The sequence below is a fragment of the Gadus chalcogrammus genome, chromosome 4 (assembly GCF_026213295.1).
Source record: "Gadus chalcogrammus isolate NIFS_2021 chromosome 4, NIFS_Gcha_1.0, whole genome shotgun sequence".
Lineage (NCBI taxonomy): Eukaryota > Metazoa > Chordata > Actinopteri > Gadiformes > Gadidae > Gadus > Gadus chalcogrammus.
The window spans coordinates 34,718,348-34,746,009 of record NC_079415.1 but is presented as its reverse complement, the minus strand read 5'-3'; the positions used below and the strand labels follow the sequence as shown (position 1 = coordinate 34,746,009).

At 40.5% G+C, this 27,662-nt stretch overlaps 2 protein-coding genes across 3 annotated transcripts in view; one reads left to right on the top strand and one right to left on the bottom strand.

The window, feature by feature from the left end:
• The window catches only part of LOC130381364 (NACHT, LRR and PYD domains-containing protein 12-like), a 224,649-nt gene that overhangs the window by 130,606 nt on the left and 66,381 nt on the right, over nt 1-27,662 (bottom strand). For both annotated transcript variants that reach the window (XM_056588947.1, XM_056588949.1), the window contains exons 3-4: nt 2,500-2,595; nt 717-833 (exon numbers count right to left, since the gene is read on the bottom strand). In XM_056588947.1, coding sequence (XP_056444922.1) covers nt 717-833; nt 2,500-2,595 — 213 coding nt within the window. The remainder of the gene's footprint in view (nt 1-716; nt 834-2,499; nt 2,596-27,662) is intronic.
• On the top strand, nt 19,881-27,296 carry LOC130381370 (NACHT, LRR and PYD domains-containing protein 12-like). Its single transcript, XM_056588958.1, has 8 exons — nt 19,881-20,014; nt 20,122-20,223; nt 20,295-20,408; nt 21,026-21,095; nt 21,280-21,508; nt 22,334-24,116; nt 25,629-25,802; nt 27,029-27,296. The coding sequence occupies exons 1-8, from the start codon at nt 19,896-19,898 to the stop codon at nt 27,279-27,281; spliced, it is 2,844 nt and encodes a 947-aa protein (XP_056444933.1). The 5' UTR covers nt 19,881-19,895; the 3' UTR covers nt 27,282-27,296.

Sequence of the window (27,662 nt, the reverse complement as noted above, 5' to 3'; positions counted from 1 at the left end):
TAAATAGTTAACTTCATCACAGCCTCACCGAAGCGCCTACAGTGCTTAATGCAAACAATCGCAACAAAAAACGCCTGCAGAAATTCTCCACCCGCTGGTCTCAGCATGATGCATGCCTAGTAGCCGATGTCTTCTGTCATTGATCAATATGAGGACATTTTAACCAGAGCAATGGAATCATTTGATTTTATTATACGCCTTGTGACGTGGTGTTTGATCGGTACATTTCGGCTGCGCATGTATTTATGGAATTTTTAATTGCTGCAATTAATGATGTTGTTGTTGACTTCTAACATGTCTCTATCTTTGCTGTTTAAATCTAAGTCTATGAATAATATATCGGCTTAACCACTGTTTTTGGTTGCGAAATGGCTCAAGCTGGCATTCCGTGGTATTGGATGTGTTTTTAATAAAACGCATCCAATACTAGGAATGTCCGCTGGTGACGCCACTGAGGCTATAGTAGGCTAACGATGCTCTTAGCGTCCTACGAGTACCCCTGGAGTCCTCGTTAGCTACGAGCGGTTTCACGACGTTCGTTACCCAACGATGCTTTCGGGAAACGATGTGAAAACTGTACGATGCTCATACGACGCACATCATTATCCACTTAGGCTAACGATGCTTTCGGTAAACTGGGCCCTATAAACATTAGTATCAGTAGAGTCTGATAACAACCAACCGGTCTGTTTTCATCGTCTGTTTGAAACTCCTACCTCTCCTCTCTGGAGGGGCGTCCATCTTTAAAGGTAACAGGTGGATTCATAGAGTGGTCACTCTTCATGGAGACACAGCTGGGTCCAGGGGAGTCTGCTCTCTGCTGCTGCTCTGGGCTTCAACACAGCACACACACACACACAGCTGTTACTAAGACTAATGATGGAGTCATGATTAGGGATGGGGATCATTAAAATGTATTGATATCAATACCATTTTCGATACTCCTTAACGATCCAAGTCTTTATCGATACCACTATCGATACGTTTCTATTAATTGGTGGAAATACGAAGCGTTTTAAGTGATGAGGAAATATTTAGGAAATAAATAATTGCATTTTAAATTAAATATGTAATTCTTAATAAATATTGACATCAGTAGTTTTAGTTATATAAACTAAAATGATTAGAGCACTATACAACTGTATTAGTAATACAGAAACATGAGTAATACAGTATTACTCATGTATCTCACCAAAAACTCAATTACCGTTTCTTTATGTTACATTTGAACGCATCATGATAACAGTCGTCTAACTGAGCCAACCTCAACACATCATCACGCAGCACATCTGAAACTTTGTTTACTTTTTAAGATAACTAGCTTGTATGCTACCGATTACAACACCGATTTCAAATTTGGATTACTATTTTTAACTGACGGGACTAGCGACAATGTCTGTGTGTGCGATTACCGTTCGTACTTTGAGTGGATGATTGAGACAGGCCCGTCTGTGGTGCGACAGGAGAAGGAGGAGACAATCTTTTCAACTCGGAGACAGTCGAAGGTACTTCATTTGGTCTTTATTTGATGCACAATGCTAATGTGCTTGGCCATTGAGGTTGTGTTCCCCCCTTTACATTAAATGATTTTCGCCCTTTTCGCCCGTTCAGCCATCCTCGGGAGCAAAGCTAACTGCCAGACTTCACTTGTTTTACTTGTAATACCTGTTTGCTTCCAATTACATTCAAAAACATTGGTGGACACTCTGCAGTGATTGGATTGATTTGATTTAAATGCCGTGACGCGACTCGAGGGACACAACATTACGTTACAGGACCTACGGGACAAAAAAAATAATAAATGAAGGACGGGACTCGATAGTGGTACCGATAAGCACAAACGGTAAAGATTTTCGGATTTTGAAAACAGTGGAACCGGGTCTTTGATAGAACCGGGTTTCGATCCCCATCCCTAGTCATGATGTATCACTGCTGAGCTCTGAGATGGAAAAAGTTATTATGGCACTTAAGCACTTACATGTTGACATAAAAGCACACAAGTACCCCTCATACTGTGCATAGAGTGTTTATTCACAATGTGTTTAGCTAACATAGAAAATAGAGCAGTCAGTTTCTACATTTCTACACAGACTCTTCATGGATAATTTGTTTCAACAAATCACTTCACCTCCAAAGTTAAATTCAAACAGATTCAACAAATGGGCCGTTTGAAAGACATTGAACCTTTAAACATTAAACCTGTAAAGTCTGCTACAAGTCATCTTCATATTAATTTCATTAATTTGATTGGTGGGTCCAGGGGAGTCTGCTCTCTCCTGCTGCTCTGGGCTTCAACACACACACACACACACACACACACACACACACACACACACACACACACACACACACACACACACACACACACACACACACACACACACACACACACACACACACACACACAATCTATTGTTTTCTCCTGACCTGTAAACATCAGCATCAGTAGTCTGATAACAACAAACCGGTCTGTTTTCATCGTCTGTTTGAATCTCCTACCTCTCCTCTCTGGAGGGGCATCCATCTTTAAAGGTAACAGGTCTATCCATAGACCAGTCACTCTTCATGGAGACACAGCTGGGTCCAGGGGAGTCTCCTCTCTGCTCTGGGCTTCATCACACACACACACACACACACACACACACACACACACACACACACACACACACACACACACACACACACACACACACACACACACACACACACACACACACACACACACACACACACACACACACCAACCAGCGAGCAGAAGACCCAACACAACTAAATGAAGAGCAGACTGTATCCCTATAATGAAAGGTTCCTTCAAGGTGGGTTTGTTAAAGCGTGTTCATCCCTTCACCACCGAGTGTTGGAGAATCCGTTGACATCAGCTCCATGGACTAGAACGGCCTTTTAAGATGGGGACCGGGATTCAGAAGGAGGAACTCCAGGGGGAGATGAGAGGACTCCTCGTCTCAACGACCAGAACACGACTTCAGTCTGTCACCAGAGAACCACGGAGCACACCCCAACGTTCCCCTCCAGGCATGGTGACGCCTCAGCCACAGCCCCTCCACCCCCTCAGCTGGAGGGGCACAGCTCCAGGTCATAAAGGGTCTTCGTCGGGGCCAGTCCAAGGTGGTTCTGATCTGAGGGAGCCATCTCCCTGGTCCAGCTGGCCCCGCCCATCACTGTTCAGCCTGAGAGAGGCTTCCATCTCGGGGGTTGGAGTGAACACCGTCCACAGAGAGCTTCACCTGGTCCAGCAGAGTCCTGGTCAGCCTGTTGCTGATGGAGGGTCCTGCTCCTCCAGAGCCTCCACCCTCCACTGGGGGGTCTCCTGAACCCATGACCTCCTCCTCACCTCCTCCCCAGAGTCCTCAGGCTAAAGCGGCCCGCTCTGTGAAGGCTTCTCCTTCAGGAGACCGCTGGACTACAGAGACATGACCTCAGAGACGTTGAATCACCCGGGGACCCCTTCTGGAGACCCCCTGCATAACCCCTCCCCAGTGTGGGGCGCCACTGAAGAACGGTGTTCATCATTGACCTCTCTGGAGGCCCTGAAGGTCGTGCTCTGTTCTGGGTGTCCTGGAGGAGAGCTGGGCGTGGCTGGTGGGGTGGTGTTGGCATGAGGACGTGTGTGTGTGTGTGTGTGTGTGTGTGTGTGTGTGTGTGTGTGTGTGTGTGTGTGTGTGTGTGTGTGTGTGTGTGTGTGTGTGTGTGTGTGTGTGTACTCGCCTAACTATCCAACAGTGGACTTCGGCGTCGTAACACCTTCACCAACAGGGGACCTCCGAGCCAAGAGGGGACATTTTTCAGGTCCCCTTTTGGTCATGCCTTAAATCAACCTAAAAACATGCCTAAAATATTTTTACCCATTTTCACAACTTTTGCCAAGAGGGGACCTGAAAGTGTGTGAGTGTTTAGCCCATACTCTATAGCGCCTCTGCTGGCCAGAGCTTGATTTTCAACGACCAATCCACACACGTCGCTTCAAACACTCCTCTATTGTGTGAACGACCTGCAGTCGTTCACACGTCTGTCAGAGTGTAGAGGGCTGTTAAACAGACTACTTAGTAAAGTCTCTTGAAACATGCACACAAAAATGGCTCAGCTTTAAAAGTTCCAGACTTTTTTTGTATGCAGTGACAGGGGTCCACTAATAATAATAATAATAATACATTTAATTTGGATGACACTGTTGGCTATTACAAAATGACACAAGTCCCTTCTTAGATAGCATGGAGCGACATTCACACTCCTTCTTTTATGAAAAGAGGTAATAACTATATATACTGTAAGGGAAAGATAGTAATCTCAACTAATGTAATAATAATTTGTCAAACTTGAATTGTTAGTGTGTTTTTAGGAAGGGAATTGTCTAACAAAAAACCTATCTATTCATTTGTATCAATTAAAATGATAAACAAATACAATATAAGGGTCTAGACCTTTGAAATAGTTAAATCCCCAAATTAGCCTTAATTTACCATTTTACAATGTACTCCAGTCCCCAATCTATTTTTAAAGAAATGCATTTGAATTGTTGATTTGCATCACAGAAAATGGTCCACACTTGTACTGTATGGAATGACAGGGGTCCACTGTTGGCTGATGCATAATGACAGAAGTTCCCTCTTAGATAGCATAGAGTGACATTCACACTCCATCATGGATGAGTAAAATAATAAATAAGCAAAATGGACAGTTCTTAAGAGGTAATAACAATCTAAATAAAATAAGATATATATATGTATATACATAGTGTTATTTTGCAATTAAGGTTGCCCCAACAATGTTGTCATGAACACCAATATCTAAACTTAATAAGGTTTTTATTTTTGTACAACTACAAACTTGTGTGCTTAGTCTACGCTTCAAGGAATGCATTTTATCTGTTGATTTGCATAACATAACTTTTTCTAATGGCAGGGGTCCACTGTTAGCTATTACAAAATGACACAAGTCCCTTCTTAGATAGCATGGAGCGACATTCACACTCATGCTTTTAAAAGAGGAAATAACTATATATACTATAAGGGATAGATAGTAATCTCAACTAATGTAATAATAATTTGTCAAACTCGAGTTGTTAGTGTGTTTTTAGGAATAGAATAGTCTAACAAAAACCTATCAATTAATTTGTATCGATAAAAATGATAAACAAATTAAAATTAAAGTACAATATAAGGGTCTAGACCTTTGAAATTGTTCAATCCCCAAATTAGCCTTAATTTACCATTTTACAATGTACTTCAGTCCCCAATCTATTTTTAAAGAAATGCATTTGAATTGTTGATTTGCATCACAGAAAGTGGTCCACACTTGTACTGTATGGAATGACAGGGGTCCACTGATGGCTGATACATAATGACAGAAGTTCCCTCTTAGATAGCATAGAGTGACATTCACACTCCATCATGGATGAGTAAAAAAATAAATAAGCTAAATGGATAGTTCTTAAGAGGTAATAACAATCTAAATATGATATATATATATATATTCAAATATATATGTATACATATATATTGTGTTATTTTGCAAGTAAAGTTGCCCCAACAATGTTGTCATTGTGGCTTTTCATGAACACACATTTCTAAACTTAATAAGGTTTTTATTTCTTTACAACTACAAACTTGTGTGCTTAGTCTACGGTTAAAGGAATGCATTTTATCTGTTGATTTGCATAACATAAGTTTTTCTAATGACAGGGGTCCACTGTTGGCTAGGACAAAATGACACAAGTCCCTTCTTAGATAGCATGGAGCGACATTCACACTCCTGCTTTTATGAAAAGAAGAATTAACTATATATACTATAAGGGATAGATAGTAATCTCAACTAATGTAATAATAATTTGTCAAACTTGATTTGTTAGTGTGTTTTTAGGAACAGAATAGTCTAACAAAAACCTATCTATTCATTTGTATCAATAAAAATGATAAACAAATAAAATTAAAATACAATATAAGGCTCTAGATCTTTGAAATTGTTCAATCCCCAAATTAGCCTTAATTTACCATTTTACAATGTACTTCAGTCCCCAATCTATTTTTAAAGAAATGCATTTTAATTGTTAATAAGCATCACAGAAAATGGTCCACACTTGTACTGTATGGAATGACAGGGGTCCACTGTTGGCTGATGCATAATGACAGAAGTTCCCTCTTAGATAGCATAGAGTGACATTCACACTCCAACATGGATGAGTAAAAAAAAAATAAGCTAAATGGATAGTTCTTAAGAGATAATAACAATCTGAATATGATATATTTAGATTGTTATTATGATATATTTATATAGGCTATTACAAAATGACACAAGTCCCTTCTTAGATAGCACGGAGCGACATTCACACTCCTGCTTTTATGAAAGAGGAAATAACTATATATACTCAATGTTACTATGTTTTTGTAACAGAATCTTAGGGCTCAGCTTTAATGGATTACTTAACCATTGTCAAGTATGAAACTGTATTAAATAAAGGGCTACCCAGAAGGCAAAGGACCAAAGGTCAGCTAGAGGATGGCTAAATAATCATTCATGTCTCTCTACATATTTTTAAGAACAGTTGAGTGACCAGCAACCATGCGCTTCACAGATCCTAACTTTAAGCTTAAATTGTGGTGTGTGCTGCCTCTGAGAAGTGAGAAACTTAGAGCGGGGGAGGGTTGTTACTCTCTTCTCGTATCGTGATGGGGGATGGTTACCTGAGTTGACGATGGTCGTTAGGCCTTTCTACAGTGAGTTTCAAGGTTGCTAACTTGCCTCTGGCAATGCAACTGCAGACAGGTCGGCTTCCAGTTTTATTCTAGATTCTATCAAACGGCGGATTATTCTTTTGAATTCTAATAAATTGCTCTGATCATAATAAAATACTAATACTATAGAGATACAGTAGGATTTTGTTACTATACCATTTATTCACCACATTATATACCGCTTTTAGGGAGGGGGGGATGTGGAATGGATTTACATACTTTATGCTACTTAAGGGTGCACTCACACCTTGCTCAACTGGCCCCATTGTTCTCTGGCCTGCACTCACACCAGGCACGGCGTTATGGGTGGGCCTGACGGACCCAGGCCCACCCACTGTTCATCAGGCCCACCCAAAACTTTTCTTAAAAAAATAAAAAATAAAATAATATATATTATATATTAAATTTATTGCACGGTTCTTTTCAATGCTGTGGAATGAAAGCGTCAAGGGAAGTGTTTTTGCCTCTGAATCACGTCTTTGATATCACTCCGCATGTCAGGTATTCATAAACCCCAGCGTATTCGGTTGCTAAGCAACGTAAACGTCTTATGCAGACTATTTCTCTGCTAATCAACGCTACGAATAGTAATTATAAAAAGACAGACCTTGTGAAGTTCTTTTTTTGCATTGGCAATATAGCCTTTAACTTCACGTCTAATAGCCTCCAGTCCATCACCACATCAGTGACAGACACGATTGATTTGATCGAGAACCTCAAACAAGAACTGACAGACATGCGCTCAGGTGACTGTGCGTTCTTAAACATGTTGGCAACAACAAATAAGATGATGGAGGATCATGATGTCAACAACTGGGATGTACCCAGTTTGCCCTCCCGCTCAAGAAATCTCCCAGGCCGATTTGAGGGAAGTATCTTCACATGCACGTTGGGGAAATCGACAAGAGTGAGGAGTGACAGTGACCTGCGCAACATTTCCAACGCGCTAATAGACTGCCAGCTTAATGAACTGAACAACCGATTCCACAGTGACACCTATGGGCTCATGTCATCTGCAGCAATCCTGATGTCCCCATCCTCGATATAAATGACACCACTTTGGCTACTAAAGCGAACTCTCTCAATGATACAGGAAAGCGCTAGATAACCATATCAGAGTCGGAGCTCGCAGTGTTTGTGCAACTCAGAGGAAGGAAAAAAGAGGAGAACATCTCAAAAGTATTCGTGAAGTGATGGACATATGCAATGAGGACGTTTTCCCGAATATCCATGCTTTCAAGCTCTGATTACACAATGACATCCTGTTTAGTTGAACGCGTCTTTTCCAGTGTCAACCGAATTAAAACAGCAAATAGGAGCACCATGCTTACAACTCGCCTTAAGTCCCTCTGTCTGTGACATTTGAGAGACAGCTTACAGTAACTCTCGACTTCGATGAAATCATTGACATTTTCAAGAGCAAACCCCGCCGATTACTCCTGTAAATGAATTAATACATTTTCTTCTCATGCTCTCTCTTCTTCCCATTCCTATCTATTTTCATGTTTGGCAATCTTTTAAGCCTGCCGTTGGCGCAAAACTACCCAGTTATTATTTTGATGTTCTGCCCTTAAGGATATTGTTAGTTTGCCTGATAAGTTAAAGGCTTCTGAAAGGCTTTGTTTTTGAAATGCAGCAAAATAAATGTTGATATTGATGCTTGCTCTGATTTGCGTTAAAGGGCTGTTAACCTTCTGACCTCGGATGACCGTGAATTTGCGGTAGACTATTTTAGTTATTATCTCGTAGTAGCCTAAATTTGAATGCATGTTCCGTATAATAAGCCCAGCCAGTCTGTTGCGATGTCGAAATATTGTTGAAAACTTAAACAATTCAACAGAATTACGAAATAGTCGGCCTCATGTTATACGAGCAGAACTAAACTACGAGGGAAATATTTGATTCCTGACTACTTTTACAGTCTATCTATAGGCCTTAGGTCTATAAAGTGACGTGCTAAAGCATGATGCGTAATTGAGATTCCAAAAGCGCTCTTCTTTGTTCATACCAACGTGAGCTAGATGACGTAGTCCTTGCGAGACTCTTCTTTCTTTATAGGTCCATGCCCTTCTTCCCCACAACAATCATTTTAAACAATGGCGGCAAGGGGTTCACGAGTGGGTTTACGTTGGTGCGATAGTGAAGTCGAGTGTTTACTTGAAATTTGGGCAGACGACAGCACTCATCGCAGCTGGACACCACGCTTGGTGAAGACGTATTTATCGTATTACGACGTGATGACGTATGTATGAAGGAGCAATCGTGCCCAGGCACGGCCTTTGGGAGCAGTGTGACCACGGGCCAGCGGGGGGAGGGGGGAAGGGGGGGAATCTTGCTGAATCTTCCTGCAGCAAGGAACAGGCAAACGGTGAGTGTGAGTGGCCCTGAGAAGTGAGAGATGGGGGAGGGTTGTTGCTCTTGTCTCGTATCGTGATGGGGGGATGGTTACCTGAGATACTATCTAGATACTATCAAACTAGCAGGTTTATTATTTTGAATTCGAATAAATTGCTCTGATCATAATAAAATACTAATTTAACTATAGAGATACAGTAGGATTTTGTTACTATACCATTTTGTTTCAAATCGCCACATTATATACTGCTTTAGGGAGGGGGGGGGGGATGTGGAATGTATTTACATACTTTATGCTACTTAGGGTGCACTCACACCAACGCCGTTGGCAGTTTTCACACCTAACTGTCTCAACTGGCCCCATTGTTCTCTGGCCTGCACTCACACTAGGCCAGGGGTCTTCAATTAAAATTGAACAAGGTCCAGTTACTAAAAATTCCTTCTAAGAAAGGTCCGAACCTACCACGTTCTAATAGCCTTCTTTTGTCAAATACAATCAACACGGCATATTACCTTATATTTTCAGATGTATTTATTTTCAATTTCCAAATAGCTTACTTTTAACCATGAAAAACTACTAAGTCAAAGTAACGCATATTAACATTTAAAGTAAACAAAACAGGTACATTAGGCCTGCAATTCAAGTAAACATAAAAAGTGCATAAGGCCTACATGTGAAGTAAGCAGAACAGGAACACCAGGCCTTCATTTCAAATAAACACAAAAAGAGCATTAGGCCTTCATTTCAAGTAAGCAAACCGTGTCTCAAGTGGTGTTAGACCCAACAGGTCCTCACAGATCTTTCTTGTCTTGATGAAACAATCGCACATAAACCAAAAGCTGGGCATTTTCCGTTACATCTGAAGACTCATCAATGGCTAAGGATGGGGCACTCTGAACAGCCGCATGAAGCTGTGGCAGTGCGTCATCTGATAACATTTCGGATTTTCTGGTTGTCGTTGCAGCTCACATTGGGATTTGCTTTATTTTTTCACACAATTCATCCCTTTGTTTACCTTCAAATAACGTCAAGCACTCCTTCACAACAGTCGTGTGAAGGAGTGCTTGATAAACAGTCAATTTATCACGGTTCAATCCATCAACAATCGCTGTTCCCTGCACTTGAACCGCCTTAAAGTTATCATCTGTCTTTTTGATGGAGTTACCTACAGCATATGTCAGAACCTGCACAATAGTATAAAGACCAAAGAAAGTTTGATGTGTTGAATTTTGTTTTTAACTTTGTGCTGTTAACAGAAAAGATGGTCCCCACTTGGATTGTACAGAATGACAGAAGTCCCCTCTTTGCCTGTACAAAATGAAACTGGTCCCCTGTTAAATGGTATGGAGCGACACTTACACTCCAGCATTATGTATTCATTAGGGTAGAAAAAAATTGTTAACTGCTTTCTCTATAGTACAAAATAAGTAATTTGCCATAGAGCCTTCACACAGTTCCTCCATAGTTCATAAGAGACATTTTGTCCTGAGAAAAAAAAATGCATACATAACAGGGCTAACTAGGGCTGTCAATCAATTAAAATATTTTATCGTGATTAATCGCATTATTGTCCATATTTAACTTGCAAATTGCCAATTAATTGCACATTTTTTAACCATTCTAAATATATCTTAAAAGATGATTATTGATTATTGATGAGGATTACATTTATTCTTTTCCACACTTCATGAATGGATCCATGCAGGAGTGTGAGGGTCGCCCCATACCATTTAACAGGGGACTTCTGTCATGTTTTACAATCCAAGTGGGGACCATCTTTTCATATTTTAGAGCACAATGTTTGTCTGTTCTTTGAATGTGAACTTATGTTTTTTCTGCTCTAAAAGCTTTTCTAAATTATATTTTTCCACAATATCATGACTTCAGTTTTAACTACCACAATTTATCACGGTTCAATCAAGCAACAATCGCTGTTCCCTGCACCTGAACATCCTTAAAGCTATCACCTGTCTTTTTGATGGAGTTATCTACAGCATATGTCGGAACCTGCACAATAGTATACAGACCATTCAAGAAAGTTTACAGTTTTTCTCAGTCGCTTTGGTTAATTTCTCAGATCAGAATTGAAATTCTCAAAACTACCTGTTCAATTTTCACATCAGTGTGTCACTTGTGCACATGAAAAAAACATTTATTAAAACACCTTAAACATTTATTTGAAAACGTTGCGAATGCTTTAGTACATCCATGCACATGATTATGTACAATTCTCTGCTCTTTCCTACATTATCAATTGCTTATGTCATGTTGATCAAAATGTATTGTAATGGTCTCTATGGAAGAGTCTCACCCCCACAACATTTAGGTATTAGTTCATTGCATAAGTCTTTGCATGCAAAATGGTTGAACAAGTTGTCATAATATGTCAAGCATATTTCTATACATTTCTATACACTGGCCTTAGACTCTTTTTTTTGTTTGTTTTTCTAAATCTATCCTGAATTGGTCAATTGCTACCAGTTGAATCTTGCCTTTTTCTAAAGAAGGGAAATGTGTGAAGTGTTAGTTCAACCAACGATCAACCAATAGCTCAAAGGTGCATCTCCTGAACCATGAACTGGCAAGTATATAGCTGGAGCACAACACAATGTTACAGTAAATTGTCTGAGAATTTGTGGCCCAACACACAGGAACGTCAGGAGTTGTAGGATGACTGCACTGTAATTCCGACAGCAATGCATGTACAGTTTTCCCAAAGGAGATTTTCCTATGTTCACATTTCTAGCAATGACATGGTCTGTCAACAAATTGCAGTACAAACAGTCAAAGCGTAAATGTGAATCTTGTCCAGTCTCTTGCAATCAATCTCCCACATACACTAAGGTGTAACTTACAATTTACAATAATTGTCTTCAAAACTTTAGCCATAGTTTACATCAGATTATCCCTCAAGAGTACACTGTTATATTGACAACATGACTAAGCAATTTGACTGTCTTATCCGTAGACAATGACGCAAGGACTTGTCATTCTGATGGCACTGACATGTTCATTGAACTTTTGAGAGATGAGCTAAGGATTTTGAGCAAGAGACTGGCTTTTGCAGGTAATCCATGGTGTTTTGCTATTTGAACGCATTGTTTTGAGAAATGCACTTACTGCTTTGCAAATTTCATTTCTGATCTGAGAAATGTACCAAAGCGACTGAGAAAAACTGTAATGTGTAGAATTTTGTTTTTAAATTTGTGCTGTTACAGTTTTTCTCAGTCGCTTTGGTTCATTTCTCAGATCAGAATTTAAATTCTAAAAAACGACCTGTTCAATTTTCACATCAGTGTGTCACTTGTGCACATGAAAAAAACAGTTTCTCATTTATTTGAACACGTTGCGTATGCTTTGGTACATCCATGCACATGATTATGTGCAATTCTCTGCTCTTTCCTACATTATCAATTGCTTATGTCATGTGATCAAAATGTATTGTAATGGTCTCTATAGAAGAGTCTCACCCCCACAACATTTAGGTATTAGTTCATTGCATAAGTCTTTACATGCAAAATGGTTGAACAAGTTGTCATAATATGTCAAGCATATTTCTATACATTTCTATACACTGGCATTAGAATCTTTTTTTTGTTCTTTTTTCTAAATCTATCCTGAATTGGTCAATTGCTACCAGTTGAATCTTGCCTTTCTCTAAAGAAGGGAAATGTGTGAAGTGTTAGTTCAACCAACGATCAACCAATAGCTCAAAGGTGCATCTCCTGAACCATGAACTGGCAAGTATATAGCTGGAGCACAACACAATGTTACAGTAAATTGTCTGAGAATTTGTGGCCCAACACACAGGAACGTCAGGAGTTGTAGGATGACTGCACTGTAATTCCGACAGCAATGCATGTACAGTTTTCCCAAAGGAGATTTTCCTATGTTCACATTTCTAGCAATGACATGGTCTGTCAACAAATTGCAGTACAAACAGTCAAAGCGTAAATGTGAATCTTGTCCAGTCTCTTGCAATCAATCTCCCACATACACTAAGGTGTAACTTACAATTTACAATAATTGTCTTCAAAACTTTAGCCATAGTTTACATCAGATTATCCCTCAAGAGTACACTGTTATATTGACAACATGACTAAGCAATTTGACTGTCTTATATGTAGACAATGACGCAAGGACTTGTCATTCTGATGGCACTGACATGTTCATTGAAACAGATATTTACTTTTGAGAGATGAACTAAGGATTTTGAGCAAGAGACTGGCTTTTGCAGGTAATCCATGGTGTTTTGCTATTTGAACGCATTGTTTTGAGAAATGCACTTACTGCTTTTCAAATTTCATTTCTGATCTGAGAAATGTACCAAAGCGACTGAGAAAAACTGTAAACAGAAAAGATGGTCCCCACTTGGAATGTACAGAATGACAGAAGTCCCCTCTTTGCCTGTACAAAATGACACTGGTCCCCTGTTAAATGGTATGGAGCGACACTTACACTCCAGCATTATGTATACATATGGGTTGGAAAAAAATGGTTGACTGCTTTCTCTATCGCAAAAAATAAATAATTTGGACAGTTTAGACAGTTCTTCCATAGTTCAAAAGAGACATTTTGTCATGAGATAAAAAACGTTTATATAACAGGGCTAACTAGGGCTTTCAATTAATTAAAATATTTAATCGTGATTAATCGCATTATTGTCCAAATTTAACTTGCAAATTGCAAATTAATCGCACATTTTTTAACCCTTCTAAATATATCTTAAAAGATGATCATAGATTATTGATGAGGATTACATTTTTTCTTTTCCACACTTCATGAATAGATCCATGCAGGAGTGTGAGGGTCGCCCCATACCATTTAACAGGGGACTTCTGTCATGTTTTACAATCCAAGTGGGGACCATCTTTTATATTTTAGAGCACAAAGTTTGTCTGTTCTTTGAATGTGAATTTATGTATGGGACAGTTTTTTCTAGATTATATTTTTCCACAATAACATGACTTCAGTTTTAACTACCACAATTTATCACGTTTCAATCAATCAACAATCGCTGTTCCCTGCACTTGAACCGCCTTAAAGCTATCATCTGTCTTTTTGATGGAGTTACCTACAGCATATGTCAGAACCTGCACAATAGTATACAGACCATCAAAGAAAGTTTGATGTGTAGAATTTTGTTTTTAACTTTGTGCCGTCAAACAGAAAAAATGGTCCCCACTTGGATTGTACAGAATGACAGAAGTCCCCTCTTTCCCTGTACAAAATGACACTGGTCCCCTGTTCAATGGTATGGAGCGACACTTACACTCCAGCATTTATGTATTCATTAGGTTAGAAAAAAATTGTTAACTGCTTTCTCTATAGTAAAAAATAAATAATTTGCCATGGAGCCTTTAGACAGTTCTTCCATAGTTCATAAGAGACTTTTTTTCGTGAGAAAAAAAGACGTATAGATAACAATGCTAACTAGGGCTGTCAATCAATACAAATAATTAATGATTAATCGCATTATTGTCCATATTTAACTTGCAAATTGCAAATTAAACGCACATCTTTTAACCCTTCTAAATATATCTTAAAAGATGTTTCTGATTATTGATGAGGATTACATTTATTCTTTTCCACACATGAATAGATCCATGCAGGAGTGTGAGGGTCGCCCGATACCATTTAACAGGGGACTTGTCATGTCATGTTTTACAATCCAAATGGGGACCATCTTTTAAATTTTCCCATGTAAACGCACTGACAGAAGCAACAGTTGCAGTTGGCAAACACTCATTGAGTGAAACAATAGGCACAGAGAGCTCCCTTGCTGCAGTGAATGGAGTCCCCTCTTTGATATGTAAATATCGCTTAAGTATTCAAGTCCCCTCTTGGCAACTTCTTTAAAATAAATTAAAAAAACACATTTGAAGTTATATTATGACAAAATAACTTAAAACTAAACTCTGTATTATGTTTTTGTATTTTTTAAATGACCAGAAATAGAGGTCCACACTTGGTCGATGAAAACCGATAGTCCCCTGTTGGTATGGTAAACGTGTATGTGTGTGTGTGTGTGTGTGTGTGTGGGGGAGGGTCCACCTGGCATGGGTTTCTACATGTGTGTGTGGGGGGGGGTCCAACTGAGAAGTCACACCTCACACGGCAGTTGTCAAGGATCAAATCAAATAATGTTTACTTAAAGGACAGAGTTTCCTGTGTTCTCATCAAGGAGAAGAACGCATGAGGGGATCTCTGCTCCCTCGTGCCCGGGATACCCCCGGCACAAAGGTTAACGCTGGCTAACGCTAGGAACAAGTAGAGCGGCTAGACGATGCAAGGAATAGGAGACGGAGCTTACACGATGAAGGGGGAACAACATGATAGATGTTTCCATCCTACATCATGTGTGGAGCAGAGCTGATCCCAGCCTTTCTGTCACCTGTGCCACGGTATAAGAAGTCCTCGCAGTAGACAGTGTGTCGGACTTCAGCTGGCGCAGCTCTTGGGGCGGCGCGGGTTGGTCTCCCCTTCAGGGGACTGCACCTTGGGGACCTCTGGAGGAACGCAGGCTGACTTCCATCCATTGGATCATTGTGTGTTATGGTTTATTGTTTGTTGTGTTATTTTTTGTATGTTATTGTACCGTTATTACCCAAATCTAGGACCATAATTGTTATAAGTTAGAATCGAAATTGAACTAAAAAATAAAGAATAAAGATTCTGAAACCCTAAGCCCTCTGAATACTGAGTGACATCACGTTACAATGGTTGTAAACTGTGCTGGTTCGATGAGCCTAAAGGTGTGTGTTGTTGAATACCTGCCTGTAAAGGGTGCAGGAAGAATCCAACCCAACCAGATTAGATAGATTAGTTTACATTAGGCTTCATTAATCCTTTTGGGATGACTTTCTCAAGGAAATTGATTGTCGAGTAGTTTACAGAAAGAAACACAACACAATATTAAATTATATACAATATAAGATAAACAATAAACTCTTAGATAACTATAAAAAGTAGAACAAAAAAGTAAACAGTAAACAATATATAATATAATCACGGAAGAAAAGTGAAGGAAGAAAATAACCCTGCTATTATAGAAACATAAACGTTATAAATGATGACACTACATAGACTATAGTGGTCACTTTTTGTTTTCTCCTCAAAACCATGTATAACCTTTAATTCAATAACCACAGTTGCAGTCATGTAGAAATGTTTGAAGGATCCATGTTGATGACATTATAATCCATCGATTATATTTCTGTAAGTCTCTGCTCCTGAATAATGAATGACATGTAACAACATTGGTTTCCTAATTTTAATTTAAAAAAGTACACTTGACAGACTTCCAGCTCCGTCTGAAGACATGAGGTCACACTAACATGACTGGGAGTTCAAACACAAACACATCAAAACACCCTCACCCACATGAAGGCAGATGTCTACATGAATGGGAGCCATGGAGGTATTCATGTGTTTAGTTCACATCACACTCATGGGACCATAACTGTGTTTATGGTTTAAAAAACTATTTCTGCACAAACAGTAGCAGGTGACCCTGATACATTCATGAGAATATCTCCCATCCAGATAGAATAACGTGAGTGTGTGTGTGTGTGTGTGTGTGTGTGTGTGTGTGTGTGTGTGTGTGTGTGTGTGTGTGTGTGTGTGTGTGTGTGTGTGTGTGTGTGTGTGTGTGTGTGTGTGTGTGTGTGTGTGGGTGTCTTGGCCCTTATCTGAATACCTGTCAGTAAAGGGTGTAACACAAGGAAGGAAAAAACAAAAGAAGAATTTAACCCAAGAAGATTCCATTGAGACTCATTCAAGAGAAACAAATAAAGAAAATCAACCTGCTTTTATAGAATCACTGGCCAGTACAACATGCTAACCCTTACTGAGTACTCTGAATACTCTACACTCTAAAGTATTCTGCACTCTACTCAGTACACTGCTCTTCTGAAAAGGGAAATCATCCATCGATTGTATAGATTCTAGTGATTCATGCGTTCACACTGATGCAAATTCATAGAATCAAGGTGGTGGTGTCTTTAAAGGATGGAGAAGGATTGTACATGGAGGTGTTCGGCAGACACAGAGCAGAGGAGGCCTTTTCTACGTGATGTGCTTCTATTCATGACGTTATCAGTCTCTTTATTTGATAACATGGTATCTATGTTAGAATGTGCATCTGTGGAGAAGCAGCTGACTCAATGACTGAGTGGCTCTACATGCTGGTTGAACCATCAAGTGTCTCTAGGTTTTTCTCTGAGCTTCTACACATCACAGCTCTCTGTCCATCGTTCATTTTTTTAAAAAGTTATTAATCTTGGATCAGCCGCCTTAGCATGTTAGTCTGGGAGGAGTTTGAACTGGGAGGGGGAACTGGTCCAACTGGTTGGTTCATCATTTCCTTGTTATGAGTCGGACGGTTTGCTGTGGCTCACTTCATCACAGCAGGAAGACGACTCAGGTACTGTCGTCCACTCTGATCCGTGATCGATCATAAATATGAATAACTTTGAATCATATTAATAGGGTGATGGTTAAAAATGTTAGTAAATGTATGGATGCATTGCTATTCGTCAAAATTGCTATTGAATAATTGTATAGATTCCTGCTCTGTAGAATGCTACGTGTTAGACTGTGGGCATTGGGGATAGACACCCTTCCAGCCTGGAGTCAAGCGTCAGGTTGAAGTTAATAATGATAATGTCAATGTAAAGTCAAGGTTCAGGTTGAGGTTATATATGTTTTCCTCCAATTTAGGATTTGTTCTAGATTACAAGTGTCCTGTGGTGACTTTAAAGGTACTTAGGACAGAATGGAGAGTTGTTATATTTGTGGGGCGGTATTATGATTACATTATTTGTACGGGAAGACGGCCATCTTGGTTAGTGAAAGTGTTTAGACGTCATCTTGTACTGGGTCTTGTTGTCTGTGGGCCTGCATTATTCTGCAGTAGTGTAGGCCTACTCTATATCTGAGAGCATCACTCGTATGAGAGGGTCATGACCTTCGAGGTGAATTAACACTGCCGCGACCGCCTCAACACAGAAGTCACTGGTGACGACTGGTCCGTGTTCTTCAGGTCAGCCAATCGCACTGACATCCTCTCACCAGCAGGTGGTGCTGTGGTGCACCTTTTCGAGGGTTTCAAAACGGACCTTGTGTCAACTAATTTGGTTTACTACTCTCAAGACGTTTAATTATTCATGTACACTAACAGCAAAATGTCCCACTTTACTTCAGCTGGAGTCGAGTGAATCAGCCGCCTGTAAGAGGTTAGTCTGGGAGGAGTATGAACTGAGAGGGGAACTGGTCCAACAGGAAGTAAACTAAGATACTCAAGTCCCCTCTTATCCGTGATAGATCATAAATATGAATAACGTTGTATCTTATCAGTAGATTGACATTTGTTAAGATTCCTGCTGTACAGAATGCTACGTGTTACACTGTGGGCATTGGGAATCAAACCCGGAACCTTCCAGCCTGGAGTCAAGCGTCAGGTTGACTTTAATAATGAGTTTTTCTTCTTGTGTCTCCTTATGTACTTGGGTGACTTTAAAGGTAATTGGGGCACAATGAGCAGTTATTATATTTGCATTGCGGTATTATGATTATATTATATAGACAGCAAGACGGCCATCTTGGTTAGTGAAGGTGTTTAAACGTCATCTTGTACTGGGTCTTGTTCTCTGTGGGCCTTCATCATCTTTCATTAGTGTAGGCCTACTCTATATCTGAGAGCATCACTCGTATGAGAGGTTCATGACCTTCGAGGTGAATTAACACTGCCGCGACCGCCTCAACACATAGGTCACTGGTGACGACGGTCCGTGTTCTCCAGGTCAGCCAATCCCACTGACATCCTCCCACCAGCAGGTGGTGCTGCGGTGCAGCTTTTCGAGGGTTTCAAAACGGACCCTGTGTCAAATCATTTGGTTTATTACTCTCAAGACGTTCAAATGATTCATGTACACTTGCAGTAAAATGTCCCACTTTACTACAACTGGAGTCGAATGAATCAGCTGCCTATAAGAGGTTAGTCTGGGAGAGTATGAACTGAGAGGGGAACTGGTCCAACAGGAAGTAAACTAAGAGACTGTAGTCCACTCTTATCCCTGATAGATCATAAACATGAATAACTTTGTATCTTATCAGTAGGTTGATCTTTTTTAAGATTCCTGCTCTACAGGATGCTACGTGTTAGACAGTGGGCATTGGGAATCGAACCCGGAACCTTCCAGCCTGGAGTCAAGCGTCAGGTTGACGTTAATAATGACCTTTTTTTCTTGTGTATTCTTGTGTCCTTGGGTGTCTTTAAATCTACTTGGGACAGAATGTACAGTTGTTATATTTGCATTGCGGCATTATGATTATGTTATTTAGACTGCAAGACGGCCATCTTGGTTAGTGAAGGTGTTTAGACGTCATCTTGTACTGGGTCTGGTTCTCTGCGAGCCTGCATCACAGATCTGGTTGTGATGTCATACCACATGAGGAAGTCCATACATGGTCCTGCCTTCAGAGTGGTTTAACCAGCACAGGGAGCGGTTGGTATGATATCCGCACGGTGAACTTGATCCTATCAGACACTTTTGAAGCCCATTGAGACCTTGTGTGTGGAATGATGAATAGTTATTAAAGAGTGTATTAGACACTTCTGGGCAGAATCTCCACATCTTTCCCCTCGTTGAGAATGAGAGGGTCTATGAATCTGCGTCTAGAAAAGACCACGCTGCCTCTCGTCCAAAGAGACAGAGACAAAAGCCCCCTGTGAAATACACAGCTCATATAAAAGAAGAGAATAAACACTGAGTGGCCGTAGAAACCTTATGGAGTTGTGTTTGTGTCCAGGTCTCCAGTCTACTATGGATGAGGAGAGAGAGGAGGAGGGTCCTACCTCTAAGACCACTCTGTCTGGGGAACATGGCCGCCGGAGCAAAGCTAAGAGGTAAGAAGAGGATCTCTCTGTCTGTGACTGTTGTCCATCTCAGAGCTCAGCAGTGATACATCATGACTCCATCATTAGTCTGAGTAACAGCTGTGTGTGTGTTGAAGGCCAGAGCAGCAGCAGAGAGCAGACTCCCCTGGACCCAGCCGTGTCTCCATGAAGAGCATACGTAACCTGTTCAGAAAAAATAAGCAAAATCATGGACAAAGGTAAGAATTGATCAGATATTATAGAAATACAGTGTCTATCCTACATCCATAAACCCTTGTTTTTCTTGAAGAGGCCAGCAGCAGAGAGCAGACTCCCCTGGACCTAGCTATGTCTCCATGAAGAGTGACCGGTCTATGGATCAACCTCTTTACTTTAAAGATGGACGCCCCTCCAGAGGGGAGAGGTAGGAGTATTAAACAGACGATGACAACAGAACAGTTGGTTGTTATCAGATTCTACTGATACTCTCTCTCACAATCCATCATTAACTAACTGAAGAGGATTACTGGTTTACCTGTACTCCACACACACACACACACACACGCACACACACACACACACACACACACACACACACACACACACACACACACACACACACACACACACACACACACACACACACACACACACACACACACACACACACACACACACACACACACACACACACACACACACAAAGCCATTTACCATTAACTCATTGAAAAGCAGATAAGATACCATCAACTTTATGAATCCAACACGGGGGGATTCACTTGATATTGCAGCTCAAGAGCCAAAAGTACAGCGAAAGAGAAATTAAGTGATAAATAAAATACAAAATACATTAAAAAATGTAATAAAGATAAAAAACAATTACACAGAATACTTGCACAGTATAATTATGAACATAATTGCAGACATTAATATTCTCTCTCTCTCCCCCTCTCTCTCTCTCTCTCTCTCTCTCTCTCTCTCTCTCTCTCTCTCTCTCCCCCCCCCTTGTATGTTTACTGTGTGTGTGTGTTCTCTCCACAGTCAACCCCACCAGAGGTCAAAGGTTACCAGTGCTCAGTCTGTACAGCAGCATCAAACAGAGCTGATCAAGGTGTGTATATTTCCAACAAGACATCTGACTTCTGCTCTACATGAACATTAGAAAGCATCTCTTGTGGTGCTCATAGTCTCCAGGCTTCCCTCTTTAGACCAGCGGACGTGAATCCAGGACAGAGGCTTCTGATGTCGTCAGTGAGTTCAGAGTAAAGTCCTCCTTCATGTTTGTTCTGTTCCAGAGGGCTGAGGGGAACGCACATGCTTTCCTAGACAAGGAGCTGAAGAAGCTCTGGAGGGATCTCTTCACAGATTACCCACAATGCTCAGAGAGGGAGGAGGGGGAGGAGGAGGAGGAGGATGTTAAGAAGGAGGAGCAGAGGAGGCGCGCCACAGAGGGAGTGGTGGACATCACAAAGCTCTGCCTGATGGAGATGAACCAGGAGGAACTGGCCGACACACTGTGGGGCGGTAAGAGACTCTTATTTTGAAGACAGAGGAGACAATTATTTTGAGGCGCGGAAGACCCTTATCTTGAAAACAGAATGAATATGTATATTTAGAGTAGTATGAGACTCTTATTTGCTCTGTTCAGACTAAATAACATAATCTAATTTAGTGTTAAGGGATTTCTTCATTTATAATTCTTCAATGTGTAGATATCTTTCTTCTTGGGCGTTCAATGGTTTGATCCAGATATGAACGGTTATTGTCGGTCCATCAGGATAAATGGTTTGATCCAGATATGGAGGGTTATTGTGGGGGTATCAGGTTAAATGGTTTGATCATTATGTAGGGTTATTGTGGGGGTTCCAGGTTAAATGGTTTGATCCAGATATATATAAGGTTATTGTGGTTCGATCAGGTTAATGGTTTGGTCCAGATATGTGGGGTTATTGTTGGGTATGAAGTTAAATGGTTTGATCCAGATATGAAAGGTTATGGTGCATCCATCAGGATAAAGAATGTTAAACAACAAATGGCAAATCAACAGCAGAATAACTATAAGTGGAATAAGTGGAAGAGATGCATCACTATCTCGTTATATCAGCATATGAAGTTAATTACCACTGATTCACTATCATTGTTATTATCATTAGACCAATGATTTTTCTGTGTAAATAACAAACAAAAAATAAAAAAATATGTATCCATTCCTTGTTACGACCAGCTTCTCGAACCACAAGTAATGAAGTCAGTAAATACTATGAAGTTGATCATTTTACAGGAAATATAAACATGCTTCAAGTGACGTCACCATCCACTATCTGATGTCTTCTCTTCATTCCCATGTAGGATCTGCTGCTGTTGAGTGCCAACATAAAATCAAGTCTCTTTTGAAGAAGAAGTTAAAGTGTGTGTCTGAGGGAATCCCTAAAGCAGGAAATCAAACGGGTCTGAATGACTTCTACACAGAGCTCTTCATCACAGAGAGAGGCAGTGGAGAGGTCAACAAAGAGCATGAGGTCAGACTGATTGAAACAGCTTCCAGGAAACCAGCCAAGGAAGAAACACCAATCAACTGTGAAGACATCTTTAAACCCTTACCTGGACGAGATCAACCAATCAGAACAATAATGACAACTGGAGTGGCCGGCATTGGTAAAACCATCGTAACACAAAAGTTCACTCTGGACTGGGCTGAAGGCAATACCAACCAGGACATACACTTCACATTTCTCTTAACTTTCAGAGAGCTGAATTTACTGAAAGAGAAAGAGTATAGCTTGGTGGAACTTCTTCATCACTTCTTTATTGAGACCAAAGAAGCAGGAATCTGCAGATATGAACGGTTCAATGTTCTCTTCATCTTGGATGGTCTGGATGAGTGTCGATTTCCTCTGGACTTCCAGAAGAACCAGACCTGGACTGATGTCAAAGAGCCGTCCTCGGTGGACGTGCTGCTGACAAACCTCATCAGGGGCGACCTGCTACCCTCCGCTCTTATCTGGATAACCACACGCCCTGCGGCAGCCAATCGGATCCCTGCTGAGTGTGTTGACATGGTGACAGAGGTGAGGGGGTTCACTGACCCACAGAAGGAGGAGTACTTCAGGAAGAGATTCAGAGAGGAGACACTGGCCAACACAATCATCTCCCATGTCAAGAAATCACGAAGCCTCCACATCATGTGTCACATCCCAGTCTTCTGTTGGATCACTGCTACAGTTCTGGAGGACATCTTAAATAAATCCCAGATAGAAGAGATGCCCAAGACCGTGACTCAGATGTACAGCTACTTCCTTTGGGTTCAGTCGATACAGGGGGACAGGAAGTACCATGGGAGAGCTGAAACGGATCCATACTGGGGTCCAGAGAGCAGGAAGATTATTGTTTCTTTGGGAAAACTGGCTTTTAACCAGCTGGAGAAAGGCAACCTGATCTTCTACGAGGCAGACCTGGCAGAGTGTCACATCGATATCAGAGCAGCCTCACTGTACTCAGGAGTGTTCACCAAGATCTTTAAAGAGGAGTGCGGGATGTACCAGGACAAGGTGTTCTGCTTTGTCCATCTGAGCCTCCAGGAGTTTCTGGCTGCCCTTTATGTCTTTCTGTCCTTCATCAACGATGGTGTCAATCTGCTCTCAGAAGAACCACCCACCTCTGGGGAAGATAAACTCCTCCTCCTCTACCAGAGGGCTGTGGACAAGGCCTTACAGAGTGAGAACGGACAACTGGACTTGTTCCTCCGCTTCCTCCTGGGCCTCTCTCTGGAGACCAATCAGATTGTCCTACGAGGTCTGCTGGGACGGACAGGAACTAGCTCACTGACCAATACAAAAACAGTGTCTTACATCAAGAAGAAGATAGATGGAGATCTCTCTCCAGAGAGAAGCATCAATCTGTTCCACTGTCTGAATGAGCTGAACGACCGTTCTCTAGTGAAGGAGATCGAACAGTACCTGACATCAGGAAGTCTCTCCGGAAAATCTCTCTCTCTTGCTCAACTGTCAGCTCTGGCCTTCATCCTACTGACATCAGAAGAGGAGCTGGACGTGTTTGACCTGAAGAAATACTCTGCTTCAGAGGAGGGTCTTCTGAGGCTGCTGCCAGTGGTCAAAGCCTCTAAAACATCTCTGTAGGTTCACTAATAGCATGTATTACAATACACACTACACAATATAAATATAACTGGAATATAAGGTTAAAATAAAATGCAAAAATCCCTGTAGGTTTATAACAACATGTGTTACTGTTCTACTCATAACATAATTAACATACTAGTTATATTATACATAACATCTCTTTTGTCCTATGGACGTATAATGTATTGCAGTCAGTGTTGGGGGTAACGCGTTAGAACTAACGCGTTAGAGTACTCTTATTCGTTTTTTTCAGTAACGAGTAACCTAACGCGTTAGTTTTGCGAATTCAGTAATCAGTAACTCGTTAATTTCCAAAATAACCACTCGTTACTCCGTTACTTTAAGATTTTCCCTCGATAAGGAAAGTAAAGTCCCGGGTTTTCTGCATTTAGTCAGATGCTGCTGCCCTGCTCCTTGCATCTCTCTCTCTCGCTCTCTGTGTGTGTGTGTGTGCGCGCGCACCTGTGTGTGTAAGCTACGTGTGTTACGGCGGCAAGATGGACGAGAAGATAGCCTTAGATTCCTGGAGGTACGCTCATTATTTTGAGTTACAGAGCGAAAAGGACAAGAAGAACATAGTGGTCGTTTTGAGCACCTTCTTCTCCTACGTTTCAACCATTACTTTGGTGATAAATAGGCTAAAGGTAGCCTACGTGATTGTTATGAATGTAGGGCTATAGGGTCACACGAACATTTTCAGTTCTTCAATGTTTTTTTAGTGCCATGCACTGTTCTTTTGTGCAACGCATACGGTTAAATTGAGTTAAATTTCCAATTCTAAAAGGTTGCGTGCCTACCTGTTAAGCACTTTGTTAGGCGCCTGCACTTGTAAAGTGGATAAGCTATGTGTGACGCACTGTTCTTTTGTGCGCAGCCAATACGGTAAGCTACATTCTGTTAAAATAACTGCCTGTTACCGGAGTATGTTATTCATGGAAGCTGTTCAAATGATCAAAGGATGAATGCCTGTTAAATAAAACATGCAATATGATGACTGACTTTCCTGTCATTATGCTATAGGTTCATGATTGATTCATAAACAGTCAGCACTGTTGGTGCATTTAAAGGAGGATGTGTGTTGTTGTTGCGCTAGGCGGACACGCACGCACCCCAAACGCATTTTAATTGTTGGTAACGCACGAGTACTCTAACGCGTTTCTTTTATTTATAGGTAACGTAGTAACGTAACGGATTACTTTTAATTGATAGTAACAAAGTAACCTAACGGATTACTTTCAAAAGTAACGATACCCAACACTGATTGCAGTACACGTAAGAGAATATTCAGAACAATAGAATATAGAAGAAGTATCCGTTCAAAAAACATTTTCAATCCCAAATAAATAACTATTTAACATTTAACATTGAATATATAATGAAAATGTATACATCTAATTATTTAGTTATTTTTGGTAAACTAATAACATTCTTCATTATGGAATAACTTAAAGCTTTTTGTTGTTTTGATCGCAGTTCCTAACATGTTGTGTTCATTGTGTGTAAAGGCTCAATGGCTGTCATCTGTCAGAGAGATGCTGTGAAGCTCTGGCCTCAGTTCTCAGCTCCAACTCCTGTTGTCTGAGAGAGCTGGATCTGAGTACCAATGATCTGCAGGATTCAGGAGTGAAGCTGCTCTCTGCTGGACTGGGGAGTCCACACTGTACACTGGAAACTCTCAGGTCAGTTTCACTCAATGTGCAAAACAGTTACAAATAAATGTTAAAAGTAATAACTAATCTTATCTCAGTACCTGTGATGACCACATTCAAGACTTTCATATCATATAAAGGCTACCCCTTGTTGTTGAGGTGGATATTGAAATCCATCCATATGCTTGCAAATCTTTAATTATAAATATAAACCCAAAACATAACGATAGTGTCCCCTGTATACAGGATGTTGATGGTAGAGAGCAGGGTGAAATATAGGGGGTCCTGGGAGGGTCAGAGACCCCTAGTTGGATGCCTAAGACCTCCTGAAAGCCACAACAGCAACATTTTCATAACCTGCAATAGTCAAACAAAATATATTTTTAAAAGCTTAATATGTCCAGTATTCATTATTAAACGCACAAAACATATATTCACACATATGAATAGGTTTCAGAAAGATGTTTTTAATATTGTGTAACCCGGGTGAAGAGACTAACTTAAAAAGCTCTTTATGTATACAATAAGTTATTGTTGATATGTAGGATACATCAATAATTATCTTTTCATTATTAATATAAGTCAACTCACTATTATTATTATTTTTTTACCTTGCTCAGTACATTTGGTTATATTGATGATATTTGGGTTCAACCAATAGGATTGGTTGATATCGAGACTTCGGGGTCATCTGGGGAAGGGTGAGAGGTCACGAGTGAGCGGGAAAAAGGAGAGAGAGGGAAGAGACAAAGGAGGAGAGTTCTTTATGCTCTCTAGAGATCGCACAGCTAAATGATGTTTAGACATTTACTTCTTAGTTGTTTGACAGCTAAAGGAGTACGGGAGAGAGTTTATGTGGGGCCGGTTTTATTGGTGTTTCTGTTTGTGTCTGGGGGGTTTTGGATGGAAACCTCAGCCTTCTCCACTCCCTATAATGGTACCGGGACTTTTTATGATGGTATAATGTGTATGTTGTGTAACATTATTATTATGATTGTCATGTAGTCAGACAGTAAAGTGCGGTTTAGAGTCGTTTCATAAAGTTTAATAACAACCTATTAATAAAATGGTATGCTTAAGTGAAGTATAATGATAATTGTTGTTTGATAATTTAACATCTGTGTGAAATCTTTCTTTATATTTTAAGATCCAGGTTACTCATAGTATTTATTATTTCATGTATTTAAAAAAACTGTTTAAAATTCTCCTATAATTTAACTACAGTTCCTAACAGGTTGTGTTTATTTTGTGTGAAGGCTCAATGGCTGTTATCTGTCAGAGGAATGCTGTGAAGCTCTGGCCTCAGTTCTCAGCTCCAACTCCTCTAGTCTGAAAAAGCTGGACCTGAGTACCAATGATCTGCACGATTCAGGAGTGAAGCTGCTCTCTGCTGGGCTGGGGAGTCCGCACTGTACACTGGAAACTCTCAGGTCAGTTATCAGCCTCTTCTTCAAACTGGTTATTCTAGCTTCCAGTAAGTGCTGCTCCTGCCTGATGCATTTCTGTTGATCTTTCCCTGCTGACAAAACACTCCCTGGCTCTACACAATGTTAGAACCTGTGAAGAAACGGTCTTAGCGTACCAAACACAGCAGACTTCTCCTGACTCTAACTGAACAATATCTCATTGAGTTGTAGCTATTGAGTAAGGAGCATTTGTTTAAGATCCTGTCACATCCAAGTGAAGGCAGTTCTGCTGTCTGTGATGTCATCTCCCCACTTCCTCTTCCTGTTGTCAGACTCTCAGGGTGACACAGCTTTGTCTCCATGAAGTATCGATAAAGCTTTTACTTGTCTTCAATGTTGAATGAATACACTTTATAAATGTGGTTACTTTAGTAGAAACTGCTCTCAACCAGATACAATAAATTGTGTGTGTGTGTGTGTGTGT

Excerpts from the sequence above, each read along its gene's own strand:
- LOC130381370 (XM_056588958.1), top strand. The coding sequence starts at position 19,896 with ATGGAGTTGTGTTTGTGTCCAGGTCTCCAGTCTACTATGGATGAGGAG. Across the intron at positions 24,117-25,628 it reads AAAGCCTCTAAAACATCTCT|GCTCAATGGCTGTCATCTGT; the intron begins GTAGGTTCACTA and ends TTGTGTGTAAAG. Across the intron at positions 25,803-27,028 it reads TGTACACTGGAAACTCTCAG|GCTCAATGGCTGTTATCTGT; the intron begins GTCAGTTTCACT and ends TTTTGTGTGAAG.